General features: G+C 39.2%; 1 protein-coding gene across 9 annotated transcripts in view; it reads left to right on the top strand.

Annotated features, from left to right (window-relative positions):
- LOC308573235 (unconventional myosin-IXa-like) overlaps nt 1–26,294 on the top strand; it is a 192,305-nt gene that overhangs the window by 34,534 nt on the left and 131,477 nt on the right. For all 9 annotated transcript variants that reach the window (XM_081169965.1, XM_081169961.1, XM_081169962.1 and 6 more), the window contains 4 exons: nt 10,906–11,818; nt 19,332–19,426; nt 23,163–23,225; nt 23,977–24,076. In XM_081169965.1, coding sequence (XP_081026091.1) covers nt 10,976–11,818; nt 19,332–19,426; nt 23,163–23,225; nt 23,977–24,076 — 1,101 coding nt within the window. In that variant the 5' untranslated portion in view covers nt 10,906–10,975. The remainder of the gene's footprint in view (nt 1–10,905; nt 11,819–19,331; nt 19,427–23,162; nt 23,226–23,976; nt 24,077–26,294) is intronic.

Raw genomic sequence — 26,294 nt, 5'->3', positions numbered from 1 at the left:
GAAATGAAGTGAATATAATTTTTAAAAACAGTAGGCTAAATTTCCCAGCATTTGACCCTCGCCACTAGCACAGTTCCTTTGGCATTAAGTCACTCTTCACTATTGCCTTTCCCTGGGTTCCAGAAGTATTAAGCAGCACAATTCAAACATTTGAGCAATTAATATTTTCAGCTGGTTGCTGTTTAATTTGTATACCACTTAATGCTAAAATAGGCACTTAAGTGGTTTATATGTATAAATGTTACAGAAACATTAAAATATAGTGTTGAACAAAGTTGACTCTGGTAATCTAGAGGGCAAATTCTGGAGTGTCTCAGAGTGTACTAGTGCTTGCAAATAGGCACAATGCATTTAAATGATATAGGAACACCATCCTGGCCCCATCCGTTAGAAAAAGAGAATCTGCAGGAAGTTGGCTTTCATCCTCACTTCCATAAGGAAGACTCTTTAAGCTCCTAGTTGCCCCTGAAGGAAAACAGCCTGGCCCTGTTCGGAATACTAAGTGGTGTATGAAAAGGACCAAGGTGTGTGTGGGTGTGTTTGGTATTGCAACCAAAACTGCTTGTAAACTGCTTTGAGAATCATTTGATTGAAAGGCAGACTATAACTTGTAAATAAATGCATCATAATTTTGGTTATATTGATCAGTCCTTAGATATAGAATAGCCGGAAAAAAGGGTAAAGTAAACAAATTTGCCTCTGCTTTAGAGCAAGGGTGGGGAACCTTTTTAAGCCTTAGTTCTGCCCTGTCAGTGGTAGGCAGAGCCAGAGGCCAAAAGTGGATGGAGCAATGGATGTGACTCTTTCTTTTGTAGACTAGGCTACATTCCAAACAAATACAAATAATCAGGGGGTTTGTGTGTGTATAATATACATATTTATTTAATGAAATATATTTACCACTTGATTATAATGAAACTAAATATATATACCACTTGATTATAACAAAACCTCTTAATAATTTGCACGTACCTCCCTCCTTTTCTCCATCTTCCTTTCAGGTAAACATGGTTCAAAGACAAATTCCAGCTGGGCAAAAGCACTTAAGGAGGGTGCATAGGGCTGGAGAGGAGGTGTGGCCTTAGGGAGATGGCTGGAGGGACACTTCTGGCCCATGGGCCTGAAGTTTCCGTCACTTGTTTCAAAGCCTGAAAGGAAAGCTTTTCACTTGCACTAAACCAGGGGTCTGCAACCCGCGGCTCCGGAGCCGCATGTGGCTCTTTTACACCTTTGCCGCGGCTCCAGGGCGGATACTAGCGAGGGGAGGAGGTGCATTGTGCGCCCCGACACTCCCCACTGTGGCGGGTGCTGTACTGGCTGTGATGTCACATGGGGCGGTACATGCGTTAGTCACGCACCGTCCCGACGCCGCCTTCCCGCCTGCTGTCAGATCGCGGCTCCGGAGATATATTTGTTTTAAATGTCGCAATGGTTTTGCGGCTCCCAGTTTTTTTTTCTTCGGAAACGGGTCCAAGTGGCTCTTTTTGTCTTAAAGGTTACAGACCTCTGCACTAAACCTTTGAAAAATGGTCTAAATAGTGGTCACCATCATCATCCTCAGAATAACAAAGTAAAGCATGAAGGAAGCCAAAGAACATAAAAATCTTTGACCCAAATGCTATTCAGACAACAGACAAAATTTCCCAAATTCTTAAACCACTGAACTCAAGCTGATAGTAGTAACTTGATTTACAGGCATGTCACATCTCATCACGTTTCCAAATGTCTTGTTACCTCAACATAGTTGGCAGGCAGGGTGTAACTCAACTCCACATTGTTACAGAAAATGATGAAATGACAATGTTGGGATTATATGGTGAAAAATTATTTCCAATTCTAACTTTTGTTTGCTTCATAGCTTTGATGTTTTTGCTAAGGCGGCACTTGTAGTTTCAGCCTATGAAATGGAAAGCTGAGTTTCTGTGTCTTGATATTGTAAGAGAAATATTATGAATACATTGAAAGATTACCCCATTGCAGTTTAAGTATTTAAGACCCAAAGTCAACAAATGTCTCCAACCTCAACTTTAAGGAATAGGTGTAGCAAAGAAAAATATAGAAAAAAGCTTTAAGAAGCAATGATACCAGCCAAATTGTTTTGTTAATCCTAGTACTGTACTTTAGTATGAAATGATCCGTTTTAAGGCCCAAATGCATAATAATGTGCCCAGCAGCATAATCAATCATTAATGGATTGAATAAATGTGCCATAGAAAAATCCTAACTAAAACTTATGAAGAGGTGAAAGAATCTGTTTATGATTGGTTACATTACTATCAGATCAACGAAATGTTTAAAAAAGATTGCAAAATATGTGGCTGCTATGAAGGTAAAGAATCAAAAATCTGTCTAAAATGTATAAAATGTTGCTGGAGTGGCATACAAAAGATGAAGAGGTAAAAGCAGTAATGATACATTGGGCAAGAGATTTTGGTTATAATATACAGTATGATGGCTGGATGAAATTATGGAATGAAAGGTTAAAATTTACGGCATGTACTGCGTTGAAAGAAAATGTAATGAATATGGTTTACAGATGGTATATAATGCCAGTGAAACTGGCTAAAATGTACAAAACATGCAACAAGTGTTGGAAATGTAAAGAAAAAGAAGGGACTTTCTTTCATATGTGGTGGGAGTGTAAAAGGGTGAAAGGCTTCTGGGAAATGATATACAATGAATTGAAAAAGATGTTGAAATATACGTTTGTTAAAAAACCAGAGGCCTTCCTATTAGGAATGGTAGGAAATGAAATTAATAAGAGAGACTGTAAACTGTTTCAATACGCAGTGACTGCTGCAAGGATACTTCTGGCCCAAAGATGGAAGCAGGAAGAAATTCCAACAGTGGAAGAATGGAGAAGGAAATTGACTGAATATGCAGAATTGGATAAATTGACTGGGAAGATTCGATATCAGAAAGACCAAAAGTTTATCGAGGACTGGGGGAGATTTACAGAATATCTGAAAAACATATGTGATGTACAGACAACGCTTGTTGGTTTTGAAGAGACTCTGTGAGATAGTAAGAAATAGTGCAAAAAAGAGAGTAAGAGTAAAAGGAGTTCTAAAAGGCAATATTATGTTTTGAAATGCGTTAACAAAATAGAAATTTTACGAAAGATTGACAGAGAAACAGAGGGAAGTCAAAAATTGAAGAATGAGTGTGAAAATATTTGTTGACTGTATAAAATTGCTTGGAAAATGAATAATTTTTTTTTTAAAAAAAAGAAAAATCCTAACCACTCAGTTTTTAAAAAGCAAGCAAAACCATATGATACTATGCATCTGTTCTTGGAAGTCATGTGCTGAGTGTCCTGTGAGGCAGAAGTCCTTTGACAATGGAAGCATTTTCTCTTGTGAACAATAAGTATATCCTTTTTGTGAGATGGACTGATGGTCTGACTTGGTAACAGATATTCATGTCTGGCTTGAGTTGTGCTCGTGATGAAGTGATTTAAGGCACTATACTGGCTCAGAATTGGAGCTTGCCAATCTCTGGTTTAGCTGCAGAACTCCAGGCTTAAACTCACCAGTATGGCCTTAAGTCACTATTCCTGCAGCTTGCCATCGGTAAATAGGAATAACACTGGCCAATTTAACAGGACTGTTTCATGATTTTCTCAAATATATGAGAAGTAATTTACAAATGTAAGTGCACTGTATATATGCCTCATGCATTGTTGCTTTGCCACAAACACAGCTTTCTGTTCACAGTGACATCTTTTGAAATTGAAGCAGAGACAGTTGAAGGCAAAATATGAGTGGAGAAGCACTAAAGGAAATGCTGTTTAGCACAGTCCATGTTCTCAATATGTCAGTTTGGTTACTTACTTAAGAAGGAGCTTCTTAAGTAAAGGAGCCCTAAGCTGTAGTTTAAGGGCGAGCTACCTTCTACTGAGATGCCAGTGGGCACTGGGATGTGGGTGGCGCTGTGGGTTAAACCACAGAGCCTAGGGCTTGCCGATCAGAAGGTCGCCGGTTGAAATTCCCACAGTGGGGTGAGCTCCCGTTGCTCGGTCCCAGCTCCTACCCACCTAGCAGTTTGAAAGCACGTCAAAGTGCAAGTAGATAAATAGGTGCCGCTCCGGTGGTAAGGTAAACGGCATTTCCGTGCGCTGCTCTGGTTTGCCAGAAGCGGCTTAGTCATGCTGGCCACATGACCTGGAAGCTGTACACCGGCTCCCTTGGCCAATAAAGCGAGATGAGCTCCACAACCCCCAGAGTCATCCGCGACTGGACCTAATGATCAGGGGTCCCTTTCCCTTTCCCTTCTATAACCATGAAAATATTGATGCTGAAATTATGTTGCCTGGCTATCTACAACTGTTTTCAGAGACTTGCTGAGTGAGAATAGAAAAAAGACTATCTTTTGAAACAATTATTTTAATTTATTTCCAAACATTCATTTTGTTTTCCAGAATGTTAAAAGCTTTTGTAATTCTGTTTGATAGGACAGTACCAGGAAGCTATGAAATAGAACCCTGTTAGCTTCCAGCTACTTAGATACTCAGTTGCAAATTGTGGTGAGATGTTTTGGCTCTGTTTCATTTTCTTTTTGTTATTTGTGTGCTGCCCTGAATGAACTGGAGCCTGACGGATTATTTTGGGAAGTACTTTCACTTTTAATGTACAACTTGAAGATTTTCAGGAAGTGTAATAAATGCAGACTTCTCACTATGTAGATCATGTGGCTTAGTTTCAGTTGATATCTGTGAATATTTAACACTGCTGTCCTCTTCCATTTTGGAGTGAAAGAAATGAAGGCAACAGCTCTTTAAAACTGAGGTAAATGAAGGGTGGGGAACATATATTTCTTGGTTTAGAGGTACAGTGTTACCTCGGTTTAAGAACAGTCTGGTTTAAGAACCATTCGGTTTACAAACTCTGCAAAACCAAAAATAGTGTCCCAGTTTGAGAACTTTACCTTGGTCTAAGAAGGGAATCTGAACGGTGGAAGGGCACTGGTGGCGGGAGGCCTCATTAGGGAAAGCACTCCTCGGTTTAAGAACGCTTTCGGTTTAAGAAGGGACTTCCATAACAGATTAAGTTCATAAACCGAGGTACCACTGTATTATGGTTCCCTCTAGATGTTAGCTTTCGGGTTAGTTGACTGTGGTCCCAAGGTTTGGGCTTAAAAGCACTTCTGTTTGGAACTTTCGCACAGTACCGTTTATAATTATTTTGATACTTCATTTTGTTCTGCTTTGTCAAAATGTCTTTACTGTGTTTTTGGTATGTGTGATATACAGTGGTGCCTCGCAAGACGAAAATAATCTGTTCTGTGATTCTCTTCGTCTAGCGGTTTTTTCGTCTTGCGAAGCAAGCCCATTGACGGATTAGCGGATTAGCGCTATTAGCGGCTTATCGGCTTATCGGATCAGCTGATAAGCGGCTTAGCGGCTTAGAAAAAGGGGGGAAGGGAAAAAAACCCGCAGGAACTCGCAAGACATTTTCGTCTTGCGAAGCAAGCCCATAGGAAATTCATTTTGCGAAGCACCTCCAAAACGGAAAACTCTTTTGTCTAGCGAGTTTTCCGTCTTGCGAGGCATTCGTCTTGCGGGGCACCACTGTACAGGCGTTTCAAAGTGGAGCTCCCTCAGATCTTTTGAAGCCTTCCCTATGCCCCCCTTTTTTAAAAAAAATAAGGGTAGTGAGTTTTTTTGTTTTGCTTTTTATAATGTAAACCAAAAAAATACCAAGGATCCATATGTAGTACAGATGTAGAGAAGCATCCTGAAAGTCTTGACCATCCCTTCTTTAGCTGAAGATGCCAGGAATTGAAATTAGGACCTTATGGTTTATCCATGAACAATGTCCTCTCTGTATTGTTGCTTTCCATTTTTGCCCTTGCTTAATTTTAAGGTTTTGGTGGTTTTTAAAAATATACCAAACAGCTTTGGAGAGGAAGGCACTGCATTGTCATCTTTATGTTTGAGCTACTGTGCTTACTTGGCAGGATTATTGTTCTTAAATGGAGTATAATGCATTGGGTAGCATTTATTGGCCTAATAAGATGTCTTGAGGCAATTGGCTCGTCTACATTTTCCAGTTTGCATTGAAAGCACAGGAGTTGGACAAAAATGCATGCTTTTCTTGTAGTTAGCTTCTTTCCTTTGCTAAAATGCAGATGTTGAGATCTGTGTGAATTTTAAAGCTGGTGTTCCTGGATTATTCCATAACTGACTTTACACATTTTGTGGCAAGATGGGTCACTGTGGCTCAATCATTATTTGGACCTGATATTGCTAATGAAAGCTACAAAGTGTTTTCAGGGAAACTGTAGCTGGAAACCTTTCATTTTTGTTTAGATTTACTGATAAAAGTTATTCATATATGGGAATATATAAAATAAACTATCAGCAGCTTCATTTGTAGCAGTGATGGCCAAACTTGTCTTTCCAGCTGTTTTGGGACTACAATTCCCACCATCCCTGACCACTGGTCCTGTTAGCCAGGGATGATGGGAGTTGTAGTCCCAAAACAGCTGGAGGGCCAGGTTTGGCCATCACTGATTTATAGGGTTGTCATTTGATATTTGGGAAACAGATGCAACAAAGATTAGTCTTGTTTGGCATTAAGAGAATGAACTTCAGGCTTGTGTACCATCTTAGATTAAGCACCCACACCCCTGAATCTGGACAAACTATAGCTAATATTAACTTAAAGGAGCAGCAGTAATACTCAGCAAGAAAGGAAGATGCAGAGACAGTGGGAACAGTGAACAGTATCCTAAATTTTCCCCCGCGCCGCTTCCCCCAAAGTGCTACCGAGATGTTTGGTCCAGTTCAGAAGCTTGCTATGGTCCATTGCATTAAAGAGTTTATTGATTCTATTAAAAGTGAGATATTTTAGCCTCATCCTCAAATTTGAGCCATGCTCTATTAAGTACAACACCATGCATATACTGTACACAGATGTGTGTCATTACAAGTACCTATATCCTTGAAGGGGTACTTCTGTTGGGCTGAATGGCTGACTGGGTACTACTACTCCTATTAGTTTGGAGAAAGTGTGTATCATGACACTTTTTCTTAAGAGTGACTTCTCGGCTAATATTATAGTAAGAAGGTATGATAACACAAGCAGCATTCTGCCCAAGCAGATTATGCTGTTAAATATTGGGGACTACAACAAAGCAAATTTAGGTTTTTATTTTATTTTCATGACAAAGGTGGATTTTGAGGGGGGTGATATGTGGAATCTTGAAGGGTTTCTGGGAGGAGTTCCAGGTGGAGAGCGCAGCAAGAGAGAACATAGGGAGCAGAGCTATCTTCAGTTGTCTGATAGTGGGAAATTTATAGAAGTGAAAGTCACAGCAGGGATATAATAGGGTATGTAGTCAGAGATGAGCAAGACTATCCTTAGAGGAAAACCTTTTAAGAAATGGACAAGGTGTTTGTCTGAAAACAAACTGTCCCCTCTAGCCTAACTATGGTTCCTGCCTAGACTGTTGTGAGAAACCATGATCCCATCAGTGGTTTAGTTGAGATCCTGCTTTATGTGTTCCTACATCATGTTCCTACATTAGCCGCCCTGAGCCCAGCCTTGGCTGGGGAGGGCGGGGTATAAAAATATATATATATATTATTATCGTTATCATTATCATGATTGGGGCTTGGAACCAGTAGGCAGCAGATCTGCAGGTGGCACTGTAGTCTAAACCACTGAGCCTCTTGAGCTTGCCGATCAGAAGGTCAGCAGTTTGAATCTGCATGATGGAGTGAGCTCCCGTTGCTGTGTCCCAGCTTCTGCCAATGTAACAGTTCAAAAGTATACCAGTGTAAGTAGATAAATACTTGGGAAGGTAAATGGTGTTTCCATGTGCTCTGGCACTCCTCACATTCCTCTGTGCGCCAGACCCGGAAAGCTGTCTGTGGACAAATGCCGGGTTCCTCAGCCTAAAAAGTGAGATGAGCGCTGCACCCCATAGTCGCCTTTGACTGGACTTAACCGTCCGGGGTCCTTACTTTTACCTTACCTAGATAGCAGATCTGCATATAGCTTTTATGTCCACTTGATGACTAAGTTTTGCCAGTGTAATAACATCATGTGGTGATATGGGAAGTACTGCAGACAGGCTGGCACCATAACGGCCTTGCTAAAGCTTCCTGTCCTCAGGAGTTTGTGATGTGTTAACAAGTGAGATGGGTCAAACTTTTTTCGTTTTAAAGGATTGATTAAAATATGCCATGTCATTGCTGCTCATTCTTTACGTGTGTAATATTTTCCATACCACTGCATCAAAACCACCTGGATTGAAATAATCCCCATTTTTTAATGCTCTAAAGGCACTGCATGTAGTTGTTAGTATGCCCTCATTAGTGTCTTGTTTTGCTGAAGGACCACACTGAGAAGGGATTTAAGTTTGAATGACCAAAGTTCCCACTTCCTCAGCTGGGCTGCTGGTTAAATTTTGTTTCCATAGCCATGACTCTGCCTTCATCCCTGTTCTGGTTGCCAAATTGCGGGGGGTGGGGGGTGGGAGGGAGAAGTAGATTAGCTTTGCTGCTTCCAGTGGCTGATACAGGACAGCCATTGCAGTGCCCTTCAAATGTTGTGGATTGCATTTTCTGTTGTTCCCAGCCAGGGTAGCCAGTTGTCGGAAATAAGGGAAGTAGTTCACAGCATATGGAGAGCACCATGTTGGTTACTTATGGAAGGCATGTGTTGGTTGCCCTTGCAACAAATAGAGAACGTGTTGACCTAAGTTTTAGGTATTATTTGCCTATTGCTTCTGAATTATAGTTGCAGGAAGATTGAGGGCAGGATTGGTGGGAGTGGACTGGAGACAGTTGAGAAGCTGCTTAAGGAAGGTATAGCTAATAGCTGAGGTTCTTTTGGAGTATGGCGGTAAGCACTATCTGAATAGAACTAGAAGAAATAATCAGATAATCAATCTTCAGGTGAATGTAGGAGAAACAAAGATAAGGATGCTGACAAAGAGGATGAATTGGGCAATGTGCAGGGAGGCAAGTAGCAGCAAAGATGAAAAATAGGAACATGGCTTAGGCCAAGAGGAAGCAGCATAAGTGAACCAAGTAACCTTTTGCTCAGGAAGGGTATTATAGGCTGTCCTGGAGGTCAGCAAGGGTCAATAAGTTGCTTTGGAGGCATAGCCACACAAAGCAGCAATCCCTTGCTATATTTAGGCTGCCGTCAGAGCATAGCAGTGGAACCCACCGGCGGAAGCCTTTGTGTAGCTGGCAGTCAATCCACATATATAACTGTTTCTTGCATCAGTGAAAATCAAGAACCCAAACTCTTCTGATGCTATACAAACTGCCTTGAAAGAGAGGTCTTGTACTATTTTATGTAATAGAAGGAAGAATACAAACTCCAGTGCTCACAGATACAATATTTTTTTATTGTAGCTCTACATGTTTTGGTGTGGAATGCTCCTTCTTCAGGAGCTATGATCAAAGATCACAGACAACACCAGTACAGTAGTTCTTCAAATGTGATGTACCAGCTTGAAAAAGTGGCAAAGCAAAAGACTATTTCTGATCATATCTGTACTGAACCTCTGCAATGTATCACAAAGCTAATCCTGCTACTATTTGTAGATGAGCTCCGCATTCCAGAACAGGTATACTAAAAGTATACTTTTTCTTGCACCTTGTTATAATTTGCCTAGCAGGATTTCCTGTAGCATTCTCAAGCACTTGTTGTCCTGTGAATGGAAATAATGAATAAACTGCAACCCTTCTATTGGACTACTACCATACTCTGAAAATGTTTGCCTCCCATTATGTGCTAAGAGCTAGTGACTGGCCTGCTTCATAAAGGGAAATCTGCAGGAGATAATTTCTTTAGCTTGTGACAGCTCAAATGTTCTTTTTAAAAATGTTAATTTACATCTTAATCATTTCATATTGGGGACATTAGAGAGTGCCATTATAATTTATGCAGTCTTTCCCCTCAGATGCATTGTGAAGGTTAAATGTAAAGCTTCCTGGCAGTCAGCTGGCAAGCGTGGGTATCTATATAATAGCTTCATGGGAATTGGCTTTCAGGAAATGTTTCCATTTGTTATTACATGTGAAGTATAATAGCAGTGTTCCCGATCTCCTGCATGTATCCTGAATACCTGCAGAGGGTAAGACCTTCTTGCTAAGTTTATTCTTTGGCGTGCTGTTTTTGTGGAGATGTGTATATTTAGCAAACAAGACAGTAATTTGTTTCTGAAGCTTCAGCTATGTGCATGAGGATGAATCACATAAACATAAATAAGTAGTCTACAGTGAGATGTAAGGAAATAAAACTTCTTTAAGGGAATGGATGCAGAAATAATCAGAATACAGCTGGTTTACTTTTGTCACCAGTACAGCATTTGAATAGTCTGTATTTGTGTGATGTTCTTTAAAAATGGTTTGGCCCATTTAAAACTGAACTGGGCATTTGCCTGAAATCTTAGACTTTGCGCAGTGCAGAACGTTGATTGACAACAAACAAGTACTCTTGGATGAAGCAGATTACCATCTTGGTCCCAGTTTGTTTAAAATTTATCTGAAGACATTGGGAGGGGTCATTTGGAGATTTGGGGTGAGGTGTCATCAGTATGCTGATGATGCCCAGCTCTGCTTCTCTGTAACACCTAAATCAGGAAAAGCTGTGCAAATCCTGGACTTGTTCTTGGACTTGGTGGTGGGCTGAATGAGGGCCAGTTTACGCTGAATCCAGGCAAGACAGAGACATGGTGGGTGGTTCCCAAGTTCTGATAATTGGACTTTGGATGGAGTCATGCTCCCCATGAAGAAGCAGGTACATGGTCTGGGAGTGTGCCTAGATTCATCTTTGTCACTAGAAGCCCAAGTGACCTCAAGTTTTCAAAAACAAACAAACAAACAAACTTGCTGATTGAAAATATCCTATCAATAAACTATTTTTTGTTTTCATTTTGTAGTGCTGATGCCATGACCATTATTCAACCATTCTGAAGATGGATTACTGTTACTGATGGGAAGAAGTCCAATATGAGTGGAAATGATGTTGGAGGAAGAAGACGCTTTGAGGACAGCGAACACACACTACACATATACCCTGGGAACATTGCTGAAGGGACCATCTATTGTCCTGTTATTGCACGAAAAACTTCCACAGCTGCTGAGGTGATAGACTCTCTCATTAACAAACTTCAACTGGACAAAACAAAATGCTACGTTTTGGCAGAGGTGAAGGAGTTTGGTGGGGAAGAATGGATCCTCAACCCCACAGACTGCCCTGTCCAGCGCATGATGTTGTGGCCCCGAATGGCCCTAGAGAACCGTTTGAGTGGAGAGGACTATCGCTTTCTTCTAAGGGAAAAGAACCTAGATGGGTCAATACATTATGCCAGTCTCCAGTCCTGGTTGCAGGTGACAGAAGAGCGGCGCAGGATGATGGAACGTGGCTTCCTTCCTCAACCGCAGTACAAAGACTACGATGATTTATGTGCTTTGCCAGACTTGAATGAGAGAACTCTCCTAGAAAACCTTAGAAATCGTTTTAAACAGGAGAAAATTTACACATACGTTGGGAGCATACTAATAGTAATAAATCCATTCAAATTTCTCCCTATTTACAACCCTAAGTATGTCAAAATGTATGATAACCATCAGCTTGGAAAGCTGGAGCCCCACATTTATGCAGTAGCTGATGTAGCATACCATGCTATGCTTCAGCGTCGGAAGAACCAGTGTATAGTCATTTCTGGAGAAAGTGGGTCTGGGAAAACACAGAGCACAAATTTCTTGATTCATCACCTCACTGCTCTTAGCCAAAAAGGATTTGCTAGTGGAGTAGAACAAATAATTCTTGGAGCTGGACCAGTACTCGAGGTAAGATGAAAGTCTTGCTGCAGCTTATAATACAGCTTCCCACCCCATCATTCATAGTGTGTTATAAAGTATTTATGTCTTATGATTACCATTCTGTCCTGGAGCCTGGAGCCATTCACCCCCAACTGATAGCGATATGCAAGGCTCTTCTGCTTTTGTAACTTTTCTGTGAAGACATGTGGAAAACATTACCTTGGAATTTTAAATCCATATGGATTTTTTACACCAAAGAACTATGAACAGGATCTGGCAGTCATGCTTTATCCTACTCACAAATCTTTTCTGGAAAACCCTTATGGACTATGTTGTATTATAATGTCTTCCATGTATATTCGTCATATGTATTCATCATGTGTATTTGTCACTGAGAATCATGGCATTCCAAAACATAGCGTTGGCATTGGCCGAGTTTGTGGTACGTGTCTTGAAAAATGAGACTTCTGAACTTAAATTTGTTAGAAATAACTTCTGGGGTTTTTTCTCCTAATACCTCAGGTAATTAAATAAACATAATTCTTAAAGGTCAGAAGTGAAGCACTGATATTACTGCAAATGGGTTTGCAGTCCCCATTGTTAGTGTTTCAACAAAGGGAAAACTTAATATTAAGAGGAGAGTGCGAGAAGTGGGTAATAATGCCACCACACGCTTATTCCTGGATCAGTTCAGAGTTGCTCCTTCTACTGCTTCCCTCCTCTTTGTAAAGAGGAATGAAAGGTTTTGTTTGTTTAAGAGATTGCTTACCCACCCTTCACCATCAGGCAGCTTACAATAATATAACCATACAGTATTAAAAGTCAATAAAACAAACCAAAGAATTTGCATCAGACAACAGAGGTGGCCTCATAACAATCACACAAGTCTTACTTGTCAAAGGCCCAGGTACAGAGGTGCATTTGAAAACCATATAATAAAGATATTTAACACACCTAAATGGGGAGGGAGTTCCACATTTTTGAGAGCTGCCACAGAGAGTTTTTAAAGTACTGTATAAATGTTTTAAATGAATATATTGCATGTTATGAATGCTGCAATCTGATTTGAGAACTCTAGTAAAAAAAAAACCAGGACACAAATCTAGTAAGTAGCAAATCTTGCTTGCTCTGCTTCCAGATTTTGGGAAGGAGATGGGGTGGTGGTGGTTCTAGGTCTAGGACCTTGCCAGAGCTTCATGCCTCCTTCCCAAAGCCCGGCTCCTTTTTTACCTGGCTTAAACCGGCACCACAAGGGCTGGGGGAGGACATCAGCAGTGTTCGAAATTAGACAGGCACATTTTGCATCTGACTATCAGCCACTTGCAACCAAGGGAAGATGCTTGGGTGCCATGATGGCACCTGGCATCTCCATCTGGTGGTGCATTGACTGTTTTAATACACTAATACCAGATCCTGTAGAATTCTAGCAGTTATATTTTATCTGCACAATCAGAATGAATTTCAGGAATCAAAATGTGCTTTCTGTGCAGCCTGAGCAGAAGCAGCGAACAACGTTATAGTTAATTGTTGTAGCTTGTCTTCACTTACCCACCCCACTGCCTTGCTCACATTTGTGAAGAATATTCCTACGTTATGAATGGTCCATGTCACCATTAAGAAAAAGAGGTAGGAATAGGCCAATATATATGTGGACTTTCCTTGGATAAAGTGATTTGCCTTCTTTAAGTTCTCAAAGTTCTTAACCTAACTCAAGGTTATCATCTGAACTAGCCAGATGTTTAACTGATAATCACAATCAGTGTTCAAAACTGCCATTGTTCTAGGCACATTTTGCAACTGATAATTTCATTAGGGCGAGCAGTTTCTGAAATCTGGGTGCAGTATTTCAGATTTAAACTGCAGAGTGGAAGGAAAGGAGGACCTTTTTCTGCCTCCCCACTTCTGGCTACTCTGAAAACTGGAGAAGAGACCCTTTTAAGAATATTAGGGGGATGGGCAGGGGAAGGACTAAACCATGTGAAAAATGAACATAATATTTTAGCTGCAGTTCATTCATTTTCAGCTTTGTATTCTTGTTATTAAAAAGTACGCTTAGACATTCCATTGTTGTTCGCATAACCTAGGTTTAAGGTGCCATTCAGCTCTTAGCTTTCATATCTCAGTTCCTAACACTGATTACAGTCAGTCCATAATTTGAAAAATAAGATTTTAGAGCCATCTTGCCCAACTAGACATTCTGTTTTGGCCACTGTAACCTTGGCTTAAGGATCCATTTGGCTCCTAGCTTTTATATACCTGAGTTTCTAACAGTGGCAAATGTTGACCTTGCACAGGATGGCATATAGAACGTAAAACACGCTCTGAACTTTCCCTACATTGGGAATATATTTTAGTTTATTACTACTGGAAGTCAGTTAAGGTGCATTACACTGCAACAGTGATATTCACCAGGAAATTGCCAAGAGCTGCTTTGGATCTTGGAAATGTTTGGAAGTCTGAAGGTGTGATAGCTCAAAAAATGTATTTTTAAGCAAAATTCCTCTGACATCTGCTCTTCGTTATTTCCCTCCCTTATACTCAATCATATCTGAGAGTGAACCTCTCCTTTCTTCACTTCCACTCTCCCCTTCCCCCATTCATGTCAGCAATTTTCCTACCTAGCCCCAGTCACACTTGCCAAGTATTTTGTTGCTCGTACCCTCCTCTGTTCCTAGCCTGCTGTTTTGCCCCATGCCCATTTCCCCCCCTGTTGTGATCCTCCCTTAATCTAGGTCTCGGCTACTAGTTTTCTTTATGCAGTCCTGTTTCACAGCCCTCTTCCTCACATTTTAGAATGAAATTACTTTTGGTGGGACTTTCCCTTTCTGTCATCCAAGCTCCAGCTGTGCTGCTTCCTAGCCAGTTTGCTTGACAGTGCTCTGATTCAGCATCTCATGCTTTCCCATTTGTCTAGGGATTTAGGGAATTCTTTGTGCTATCAAAATAATATGAAAATGCAGTGTCTGGTAGGTAGCATCTGTTTCAGTCAGTTCCAGCTATTTATGGAGAAGCAATGGACTTTCTTCAATGCTCTTTTATATTTAGATTGATTAAACCAAGTGTCTAAAAGAAGAAAACACTCATTTATTCTTTGGTAAAACAATAAGCATTCAACAAGCAATCATTGTGACAACTGGCATTTGAAATCTGTCAAAGACAATAAACTCTTCTCTGAGAAGACTCATTTTTTCTCTACATGAATCAACTGGATTAACATATGAAATTCCCTGAGCTGTATACGTATAGTGACAAAGCTAATATTCATTCCACTAATTAAAGATACTCAGAATTTCTCAGAAACCTATTAACTACTCAAGAGCCAGTGGTGATCAACTGTGATTTGCGGTGTCTGATATTTTGAGGGCGATTTCATATGCTGTTTCTTCCTGTCCATGTTTTATGTGCATACATTTCTTTTCTGCTCAACAGCACCCGAGACAACGTATACTATTAAAAATGACAACTAAGTGACAACAGCGGTCATACTAATGCATGTGGGATGGGGAATGATTATTATACAACAATAACATCAGCAGTGAGCTAAACATAGAGGAAATTCAGCAGCAATTTATGCAAGCCATAAGCACTAAGGGCAGCAAAGGAGCCATTCTAACTACAAGTATGATACTGTCTGCAATGTAGAATCTCCAGCAGTCAGTCAAAGCCCTTTACTATAAGAATTTATTGTATTGGCATGTGGACAGAATGCTGTCAGAGAAGAGGCCAGATAGGTTTCCTTTGAAGATTTAAAAATGATAATTCATACATTTACAGTGATCAAAATGGTTATTTGCTCAAAATGGGAATATTTCATGCCACTGTCTATTGGTTGCTGGTTAAAGGCTGGGAAGTGGCATATGGTGAAACTAACTTTGTTAAAAATAGAGAAGGCAAACAAAGAAAAATTAAAAATAAACTTTATCGGAAATTTATTGGAATAATAAAATGCAATATCAGATTAATCATGCTCTTTACTTGGAGACGTGCAGATATTGCTGCTACAGTACAGCATACCGTATTTTTTGCACCATAACACTCACTTTTTTCCTCCTAGAAAGTAAGGGGAAATGTCTGTGCGTGTTATGAAGGAAATGCCTACGGGTGGCAGGCCTACGGATTTTCCTCCTGTAAAAACTACGTGCGTGTTATGGTCGGGTGCGTGTTATAGAGCGAAAAATACGGTATATTTTTGTTCGTAGGATTTCTTTTCTACCCTTCCCTATAAGGTCACAGGGCAGGTTATGACAAAGCAATGGATACAATTTTGAAATCAACACTTAATAGCACATCAAATATGCCATTTTAGACAGAGAATAGAACAACTTCTGCTTAAGCAGTCCAAGAACTCTAGCTGGATTGTTTCCCACAATTGTAGTGAGAGCAGCCCATGCTCAGGAGCACCAAGTGGCCACTCAGTTTTTTGTGGCTTCCTGTGGCAGAGTTGATCTGACTCCAGTACAGAATGACACAGCTTGAGGAACTATAATTCAAATAGTGTCCCAAGTGTTTGTTCCTTGGTATAAGGCAAGTAGCAGGGGATAGGGATCATGTGCCTCCTCCACGCCATTTCTTGGTATTCCCACTAGGATTTTCTATTGCTCAGACCAGCTGAGCATAAAGGTGCTAAGATGTGTCTAACTCTCTTCTCTCACTCCTTAATTTCTCCATATTCCTTTAATCAAGGTTCTTTGATGTTCAGTCCATCTTCTCTCAGCTCTAATTAACAACCAAGAATATTATTATGAGCCAGCCTTGCAAGTACAAGGCATAATAAATACATGTGTAGATAAGAGAAAACGTGAAAAAATAATGACCGATGTTCTTTAGTGCTATTGTATCATGAGTAAGATATTCTCTGACTTTCCATAAGATTTGAAACTTGTTTTAAAAGCTTTGAACTGTACATTATACTTTTTAACATTATCCTCATTCTAAATATTTCTCTGGATAATCTGCTTGTGTTGTTGATTCCATTATATTTGAAGTTCTAGCCAGTGTGCCTATCAAAAGTGATAACAACAAATGGATTAAAGCTGGGTCTGCTGACTACAGCTGTATTTGTGTTCTGGGGTCTCTTTTATGTTATCATTCCAAACCTTTAAGAGGAAATATCTTTTATGTCAGGCATGTTGTCACTTGTCATCTTTTTTCAGCGGAGTTGCATTTTCTATATAGATTTCTAGGGGTGGAGAGAAGAGGTGCTTAGTAAACATCCATTTAATGAGCATGTTACTGTTGCCAAATTAAACTCTGTCTTGGTATTTTGGTTTTAGATATGCTAGGTTGGATTTTAGCTTACATCTACCACATTCAACAAATAGAAGTTAATAAGAACTGTAATCATGCTGCTTAGGGTGGTTTTTAACCATTTAATATTACTAAAGTAATAAAGAACCATACCACAAAATAATAATGGTATCAAACCTAAATGTTTGAGGACTGATCTATTTTCTCAACCCATGGGATGCCCTAGTGTTGCACCCTGTAATAATGTAGAATCTTTGGAGTGGAAAGTTCATAACAAGAAGTCACCATTTTCCTACTGCAGTTAAGTACAGTACACAAATCTCTAGGATATCAGATGTGCTGCCATCTACAAGATTGTTATATTATAATCTCATTTTGATGCTTTTAAAATATTGCTTGGGTTTCTATTCACTGCCAAATACACGCACCCAGTCTTCTATTCATATGGCACATATGAACTACACAGTCTTCTATTCATATGGCACATAATTGTGATAGAATCAGTTGGTGTGAGATCAGTTGCTATTGCTGTAAGAGTAGCCTTAGTAAAATTTGGGTTGGCATGCTTTCTGATTCTTGCCCGCATACTGTACAATATAGAGTTAGAGTTATTACAGTTAGCATTTTTACAGCTGCTGTCCTTGGTACCTCAATCTGAGGAGCTGGCATTGTTAGGCACTGAGTGATGCAAGGCATGCTTTTTGAAAAATTCAGACAATTATAAATCTATTGTAGTATTTTGGCCCCTGGTCTGCTGGGATGCCAACTGGCAATGGAAGCATGCTGATCAAATAACAGAGGGCATCTTGCTAAAGGGAAGTCATGGAAACAAAAGTTTTAAACTAATTTGTTGCATAGGTAGTATTTGATTTCCAGTTTCATTAGGAATAGTCACTAGGATATTTGAAGATACATGACTGAGTATTGTTCCTAACATTCAGCAGTAGTAGTAGTAGTAGTAGTAGTAGTAGTAGTAATAATAATAATAATAATAATAATAATAATAATAATAATAATAATTTATTATTTATACCCCGCCCATCTGGCTGGGCCTCCCCAGCCACTCTGGGCAGCTTCCATAGAAACCAAAAATACACTAAAATATCACACGTTAAAAACTTCCCTGAACAGGGCTGCCTTAAGATGTCTTCTGAATGTCAGGTAGTTGTTTATCACTTTGACATCTCGTGGGAGGGCGTTCCACAGGGCGGGCGCCACTACCGAGAAGGCCCTCTGCCTGGTTTCCTGTAGCTTTGCTTCTCGCAATGAGGGAACCGCCAGAAGGCCCTCGGCGCTGGACCTCAGCATCCGGGCAGAATGATGGGGGTGGAGACGCTCCTTCAGGTATACTGGACCGAGGCCGTTTAGCTTATGTGGATGAATTTTGACTTATGGCTTATATACGAGAAAACAGACTCAAACAGTGGTGATGACTGCCTTCCGGAATGCCCCCCCCCCCCAATTATCTGAGAGCTGCTGACTGTTGAGTGCTTCCCTTGTTTTTCATCTAGGCTTTCCCTGTACTGTACCTTTCTGCTGTGTTATCTATGATGTTTTGGTTTCTGTTTTAAATTGTTTTGGTATTTATTTTACCTTTACTAGTTTGAGTTCATTTAATGTAAGCTGTTTAGAGATATTATTAAATAAATGAACTTCAAAAAATCTACAACCAACGTTTTAGTCTGGTATGTAAATCCAGTCACAAACCTTGTCAATTTGCAGACATGGATTTAACAAACTTAAAAACCAGTTGTTCATTAGCTTGCTATAACAGTAAAATCCTCTTTGCACTGTGTTTCACCCTGTACAATTCAAAACCAGATGCGTACTGGAATCTTTATGGACAACCAGTAAGCGTGCTAGTAAGGCAAAATACTGAATTCTGGAAAAGTGAATATTTTACTCTTTAAATTTCAATAAATAACTGACAAAAGGATAAAACTCTGTGGGCGGCAGTAATTTTATTCCTATGCAATATTGAACTGAAGGGTGAATTACATAGAACTGTAGACTCAGATTAAATGATTCTCCCACAGCCTACTGTTTTAAGCACTAGTTTAATTTTGGGCAGATATACTTATGAGGGCAATTTAAGTTATTAGAATAAAAATGTATGTGCTGCCTTTCAATCAAAGAATGAAAGTTTAAAATTAGTATTATCTGAATTCTTATATTATTATTTTTAATCTCCCCCCTTTAATTTCATACTGGAAGCCACATATTAAAAGCAAGTCTAGGATGTGCAAATTGTTGAGCCATTTCTCAGTTCTTTTATATCTCTTTATTTTGGCAGGCATTTGGGAATGCAAAGACAGCACACAATAACAACTCAAGTCGCTTTGGCAAGTTTATCCAAGTGAATTATCAGGAGACTGGCACTGTCCGAGGGTAAGTAGCAATGAGCAGTGACTTAAGGAACTTTAAGCATGAATGGGTTGCAGCTGTTGGTATTTGTGGATGCCTGCTGGGAATGTTAAACATCCCATGTAAATCTGATCCCAGTTACTTGGCTGTGCCATATAGGACAAATAATTGACTTGACACAGGTATATTCTGTTAAGGAAGCGTTAACTTCCCACATTCTTTTAACTATAACACTGTTACTGTATAATCACAAGGGAGTTACAAATGCTAAATCTCTAAAACTTGCATTCTCTTTATTTACTGATATAAGAAATTGCTGAACAAAGTCCGTTGTCCACTTAGGAATCAGCACAAATCTTTGTCTGAACTTCAGAGGGATTTGGCTCAGGCTTGGAGTGCACATATCGTCCACAACTGGTGCAAATATTTTGCTAAGTCAGCTTGAATTTTATGAAAGCAAAAGGAGACCAATTTAAGAGATTTGCACTTAAACCAGAGACCAAATTGCTCTGGATTGTTTCCATTCTTGCTTTTAATAAACAATTTGAATCCAGTCTATTAATGTGAGAATTGAAAGTCTGTTCTAAGCTACAGCTGTTGTACTTTATATTTTAATGTCTCATGTCCTTTGTTTGCCTGACTTGGAGCTCTATCAATCTGTAAAGTCTGAGAATTGTTGAAGCTAGAGAAGGCTTCCGTAGCAGCCCGACGCATCCTATTATTTTGGGACTGTAGATTTGCAGTTTCTGAATGGCTTTGTCCAGTCTGATGTATGTGCTGCAGTTGAGCTATTTGGAATCTTTTAGTTCCGTTTAATTAAGCTCTGCTTTCTTGACTAAGGCTATAAAAGGAAGGGCAGAGTTTCCTCTTGTCTCAGTTCTTCTTTGTTTAAAGTGTGGTGTTGCTTTCCTAGTCAGTGATTGCCCAGTAAAGAGTCATGCTATCAGCTTTTATAATGTATGCTAGTCTGTGATATTTTTCTTATTTGACTGAGTAGGAAGGAATTTTAAAAGGGGCAAGATGTAAATATCCTATTTTGATGGATACACACTGTGTTAGGGAGAGTCAACTGTTCTGCTATCACATCAAGCACTATGAAATGTGTATAGTTAGGACTCCCAGCTTGTATTTGTTGAGATGTGAAGATGACTCCGTAGATGCTTATCTTCAGTACCATGAGAAGTTGTAATGCCGTAATTTTGACTCTTAAGGAAGTTATGAGTACCAGACCTTTTTCTTTGGTTCACAATATATTTATTGAGTTTTGCTCAATAAATAATATATTTATTGAGTTGACAAAGAAAAGCTTTTCACTGGGCTTGGGGTTTATTTAGGGTTTTTTTGAAGGGTGCTTGTATTTAAGAAACTTGTGCTTCTACCAATCCTTCTGCAAAGCACATATTTGACTCCCTCATGTCTGTTAGTCATACTAAGCAATCATGAGTATTACTTTACATATTTCCCGTTGGGTAATAAAAATACTGTTCATGAGCAACTGTTGTCAAGCAAAGAAAAGGGAAATGAATCCAAATTTTGTCATCATCCATTAAGTAACAACACACATGAGAGTGATCAACATGTTAATTCTAGTGAGTGCCAACAATCAAGTTAAGTCAGGATCTAGCTTAGTTTTGAAAGTTCCCTTACTTTTCTCATCTCGTTTTTCACTATGAATTTCAAAAGAATAGGCTTATCACAATTTAGGCCTTGTTTTCCAACATCTTCTGAATATATCAAAATGCCTGCTTCGCAAAAATTGGATTACCTTATACAATTAAGATACAGTGGTGCCTCGCAAGATGAAATTAATCCGTTCCACGAGTCTCTTCGTCTTGCGTTTTTTTCGTCTTGCGAAGCACGGCTATTAGCGGCTTAGCGGCTTAGCGGCTATTAACAGCTTAGCGGCTTTAAGAAAAAGGAAACAAACTCGCAAGAACTCGCAAGACGTTTCGTCTTGCGAAGCAAGCCCATAGGGAAATTCGTCTTGCGGAATGACTCAAAAAACGGAAAACTCTTTCGTCTTGCGCGTTTTTCGTCTTGCGCGTTTTTCGTCTTGCGAGGTACCACTGTATTATCTCCAGTGTTAATGCAGTAGCATTGATATATAGACACAGAAATATTACTGCAGAGGCTGCAAAGGTGTTTTTTTGTGTGTGTACAGGTTTAATCCAATACACCATCTCTCTGGTGAGAAGGTTGATTTTTGTTTTAATGGTATGAGCAGAACAGAGATGGAACAGTGGAAATTAGCAGTATAATATGAGCTTGTAGAAAACTCTATCTGGAAATATTCTTTCCAGTTATGTGATTGTGATAAGGGAGGTGAGATAGTGTTCTGCAACAGTCTGGGTTGGAGACTTGTTTCTTTACTTTGTTATTTCTGAAAGATATATTTAAAAAGACCAAGTATTTTATCACTTGGTCCCACAAATGATCTTCAGAGCACCCATTCCTACAACCGTTTGCCCTCGTTTTTTCAACATAACACAAAAAAAAGCTTTGCTTCTTGCAGCAAAACCTCTATCATGGTAGAAAGGAGTGCTATATTCCAGTGATCACTGCAGGCCAGTACTGTGAGATATTATCTGTTGCTACATGTGTAGTTGACAATATAGTAGCCTTCCTTTTCTAAAAATTGATTGTTATGTAGCCATGTTGGTACCATCCATGCAGAAGAGGGTGGTATTATCAGTTTTGAAGAAAATCTAAGGTTTACAGAAGTACAAAAAATGGAGATAAAAACTAAAGGGAAGGGCAAAAACAGCCCTGTTGAGGACTGAGCATGCTGAATGTTTTGTGTGGGAGGTGGTATTATAGGTGGGAGGGGTAATGGGTCACATTGGAAAATAGCATAACTGACTGGGATTTGAACAGGAGCATTTCATACTGTGTTTTTGGAATGCATTCTCCAGTCTATGGGTCTGTTCAGCAGAGTTCAGGGAGATTCCGTATTATAGATACAAAGCCTTTCCATTGTACTTGATGTTTCCCCCTCATGATGTGGGGAGCAGGAAAGGGAGCAGGAGGAAAGGCCTCACCCATGGTAGAATCCTGTGAGTCAAGTAACTGAAGACACCTATGTTAAAATTGCCAAAACTGTAATAGAAGTCATGCTGAAAATCATGCTCAAGTTTATACTGTATTTCATTTTCCACATCCTCACCAGCTCATCTCCCTGCCCTTTGCACAAAGATTCAATTTAGGATTTGAATACCATTATTTCAAAGAAAAGTGAAAAGATTTTGGGCTACCATAGTTCAGGAAAAAAACGTTAAGTAAGGGAAGGACATACGAAATGTAGATAAATTTGAACGGTTTGGGAAAAATGGAGATAGTTTCCCGCCACATACATTCAACACAACATGCAAATAAATTTATGAATTCTGTTACTGCAGGATATTCTTGCCCTTTGTTTTATTACCTTACTCTAATGCTTGTGAGTTCTTTTTCTGAAGAAGGAATGCGGAGCTGCAGCTTAACTGCTCCAGAAAGTTCATAGACATTCAGCTAGGAAGGTTTGGTTAGAATGAAAAAAGAAAAATTCTAGAATCCATTTTTCTAGAGGTTTTAGTGTGTGGTGATATCTAAATGTACCTATGACATTTTTCTTCCATGTTCAGACTTTTCTATCAAATAGTAACATTCAGATGATTATATCCTCATAAGTCTATGCAATGACCAGACCTGTTACTTTTTAAAAAGAGAAAGGTATAAAAATCAAACTATTCTCAGGCTTAACTAATATTCTTTTTTCCTCTAGAGCCTATGTTGAAAAATATCTACTGGAAAAGTCAAGGCTTGTCTATCAGGAACATAATGAGAGGTGAGTACTGAATCTAAAGTACTGCTGGGAATGGGGCAGAGATAAAGAAAGGTAAACCAAAATAATTTTTAAAATAAAGTACAGTTATAATGATTTCTAAGTTTTATATGCATTTATTTTGTGTTTTGATATATATGATGTTAGATTAATCTGTCATGATTAATACTGACAGCAGTTCATGCCCTGGGTTTGAGAATTTGCTCATACAACACTATTCCTGTCTTGAAACTCAGGCTTAGAGGAAGGAAAAGGACAAGAGCAACTATGAACTCATACATTGGTACAATCCCATTAAGCCATACTTTGGATTGCTATGCCATGCAAACCAAGCAGTAAATTACCAATGGTTAGTTTTTCATCAGCTTAGCTTCCAGTTGTAGGCTTCTAGAGAGGAGATAGTGGTCTCTTTGGTTCTCAGTGCATTTTGCTGCTATGCTGAACTAAGACATGGTTGAACCTAGGCTTGTGATTTAGCACTCTCTAGACAAAGCATGAGCTGTAAGAAAGATTTGCCCTATGTTTTATAACTCATGGTTTATTTGGGGAGAGCTAGATGAAATGTGAAGCCAAACCATGTTCTTGCTTATCCATCATTTGATTTAGCAGTACATGCAAACTGGATGTCTGTGTATTTGATTTGTCAAAAATAAATAGATAAAATACTAGTATTATTCATACTTCCAATGATTCTTGCTAACATTTTTGTATTGATGGTGATGGGACTTTTAACACTGTTTTTATTTGTTGCCAGGAACTACCATGTATTTTATTACCTTCTGGCAGGAGCAAGTGAAGAAGAGAAATCAGCATTTCATCTTAAACAGCCTGATGAATATCATTATCTTAATCAGGTGGGAATATACCAAGCAGTTTTTAACTGAATGTATATATTTGTCCCTAGAGCAATGAACCACTGTTCAGGTGCTGATGTTTTAAAACTAATTTTATTGTTACCTGTGCATGGATGTCCTAGCACAATAAATTTGTAGGTTTGGGGAATGCAACTAAGTAAGAAACAATGTTTTCAAAGCACTTTTTTCTTGCCTTAAGTGGCCTATAGAAAATATAATGTGTTTTTTGGATTGCAGTTTTCCCAAAGAATATGAATGATTTCCTAATTAATAACCAACAATTAATACCATTCATCTGGAAAACCATATTATGATATTTCTACTGAAGAAGAGACAAATCCATTTACAAATGTTGCATGATTTTTGCCATCCTTCCTTGATAGCATGATCTGTTTGTACTTTAACAAATAAGGCTAACCCAAGTCCATTAATTCCAACTATGGTTAAAGAATTGAAATTATTGGGGGAGGGGTACTACATCTCATACTAATATGCCATAGCACTTATATAATTTGTTTCCTTTAGGATGCAAGGGTAGCTGATGCAATAGAACAGAGATGGCAGAAGGGAAGAATAGTTCTGGTGATGGCAGGACACTCTCTGCCAGTGCTCTATTAGAATTTCCCAATACAGTGTTTAAGGCTGAATCCTAAATATAAGGCTGAAAATATATAGTGTTCATATAACTGCAAAACAACATGGATCTTCAAGCTTGAGATCATGTGGGATCATTGCAAAAGGTTTCTCTTCAAGGGTTTAGCTATTTAAAAGGGGAAAAAATATTATTCTGACTGAGGAGCGAGGACATATCCCTCTTTATATAGCAGAAGCTGGATTATTACAGAGGTGCCTCGCAAGACGAAAAGAATCCGTTCTGTGATTCTCTTCGTCTAGCGGTTTTTTCGTCTTGCGAAGCAAGCCCATTGAAGGATTAGCGGATTAGCGCTATTAGCGGCTTTTAGCGGCTTATTTGCTGATCGGATCAGCTGATAAGCGGATTAGCGGCTTAGGAAAAAGGGGGGGGGAACCAGCAGGAACTCGCAAGACATTGTTGTCTTGCGAAGCAAGCCCATAGGAAATTCGTTTTGCGAAGCACCTCCAAAACGGAAAACTCTTTCGTCTAGCGAGTTTTTCGTCTTGCGAGGCATTTGTCTTGCGGGGCACCACTGTACTTCATTTTTTATGTATAGCTAGTTATAAAACATCAAGCAACATTTCACACAAGCTTGCTGTAGATTTCTTTTAGGATTTGGTTAATCATTAAAATAATATATCTGTTACTGTGGATAACAAAATAATTTTTATTTATGTGGCAAAATGTTCCAGGTTCTGCCTTCATAAGCAGTTCTGATAAAAATGAAAATATAGTGTGGCAGTTCTAGCGCTTTGAGGACTGAATGTTCAGAAGGGCTTTCTTTGCTGAAGCTAAGTAATGTAGGTACTATCCTCCAGGTTGAGGAAATGTCTCGTTAATATGCCCAGTGTGTAACATCCTATAATGAAAACAAGGAGGGAGAACCTCTGGATGTACACATTAACTGACATTAACATTGCATGGCCTCAGTCTGGAGGAGAGTACTAAGAACACTTGAGCAAATGAAGCCCTTTTGAACATTCCATCCTCAAAAAGCTAGAACTTCCACCTTGGAAATAGCATATTTTCATCAAAACAGCTGATAAAAACGGAAGCCAAAATATTTTGCTACACAAGTAAAATCTGTTTTGTTAATCACAGTAGTGTGTGTGTGTGTGTGGTGCGGTGTATTGGGAGTTACTATGGTATGTTTGCAAAAACCCTTAAATATTACAGATGCTTCTTGATAAAAGAACTGAGTCTGAGCAATCATGATAGATTTGTGTGGAAGAAAAATCTTCCAGCTCACATGCTTGTTGTAGGAAATAAATGCAATGTATACGATGTAGCACGCTTAGTGTTGTAAAAATTCTAAAGCATCTTAAATTGTACTCCTTTCTCCTTCTAAATTGTCACTTTGTGACAATATTCCCAGTTGCAACATGACTGCATTGTTAGATCCAAACTTAATGAGCATAGCTGCAGTGTTTGGCAGCCAATAGAAGTGGATTTCTACGTTTAATTGTAAGGTTAGATAGGCTTCTTTTGTAACATGAAAACGTAGCATGATGTATGTGCATTCTCATATCAGATTTCATAAGGTAAGGAGAAATGGAGAAGGCGGATCCGAGCCATCATTTTCTA

This window comes from Podarcis bocagei (genome assembly GCF_964188305.1).
Source record: "Podarcis bocagei genome assembly, chromosome: 14".
Classification (NCBI taxonomy): Eukaryota; Metazoa; Chordata; class Lepidosauria; order Squamata; family Lacertidae; genus Podarcis; species Podarcis bocagei.
The sequence above is the reverse complement of the archived record's forward strand: the minus strand, read 5'-3'. Positions and strand labels throughout refer to the sequence as shown.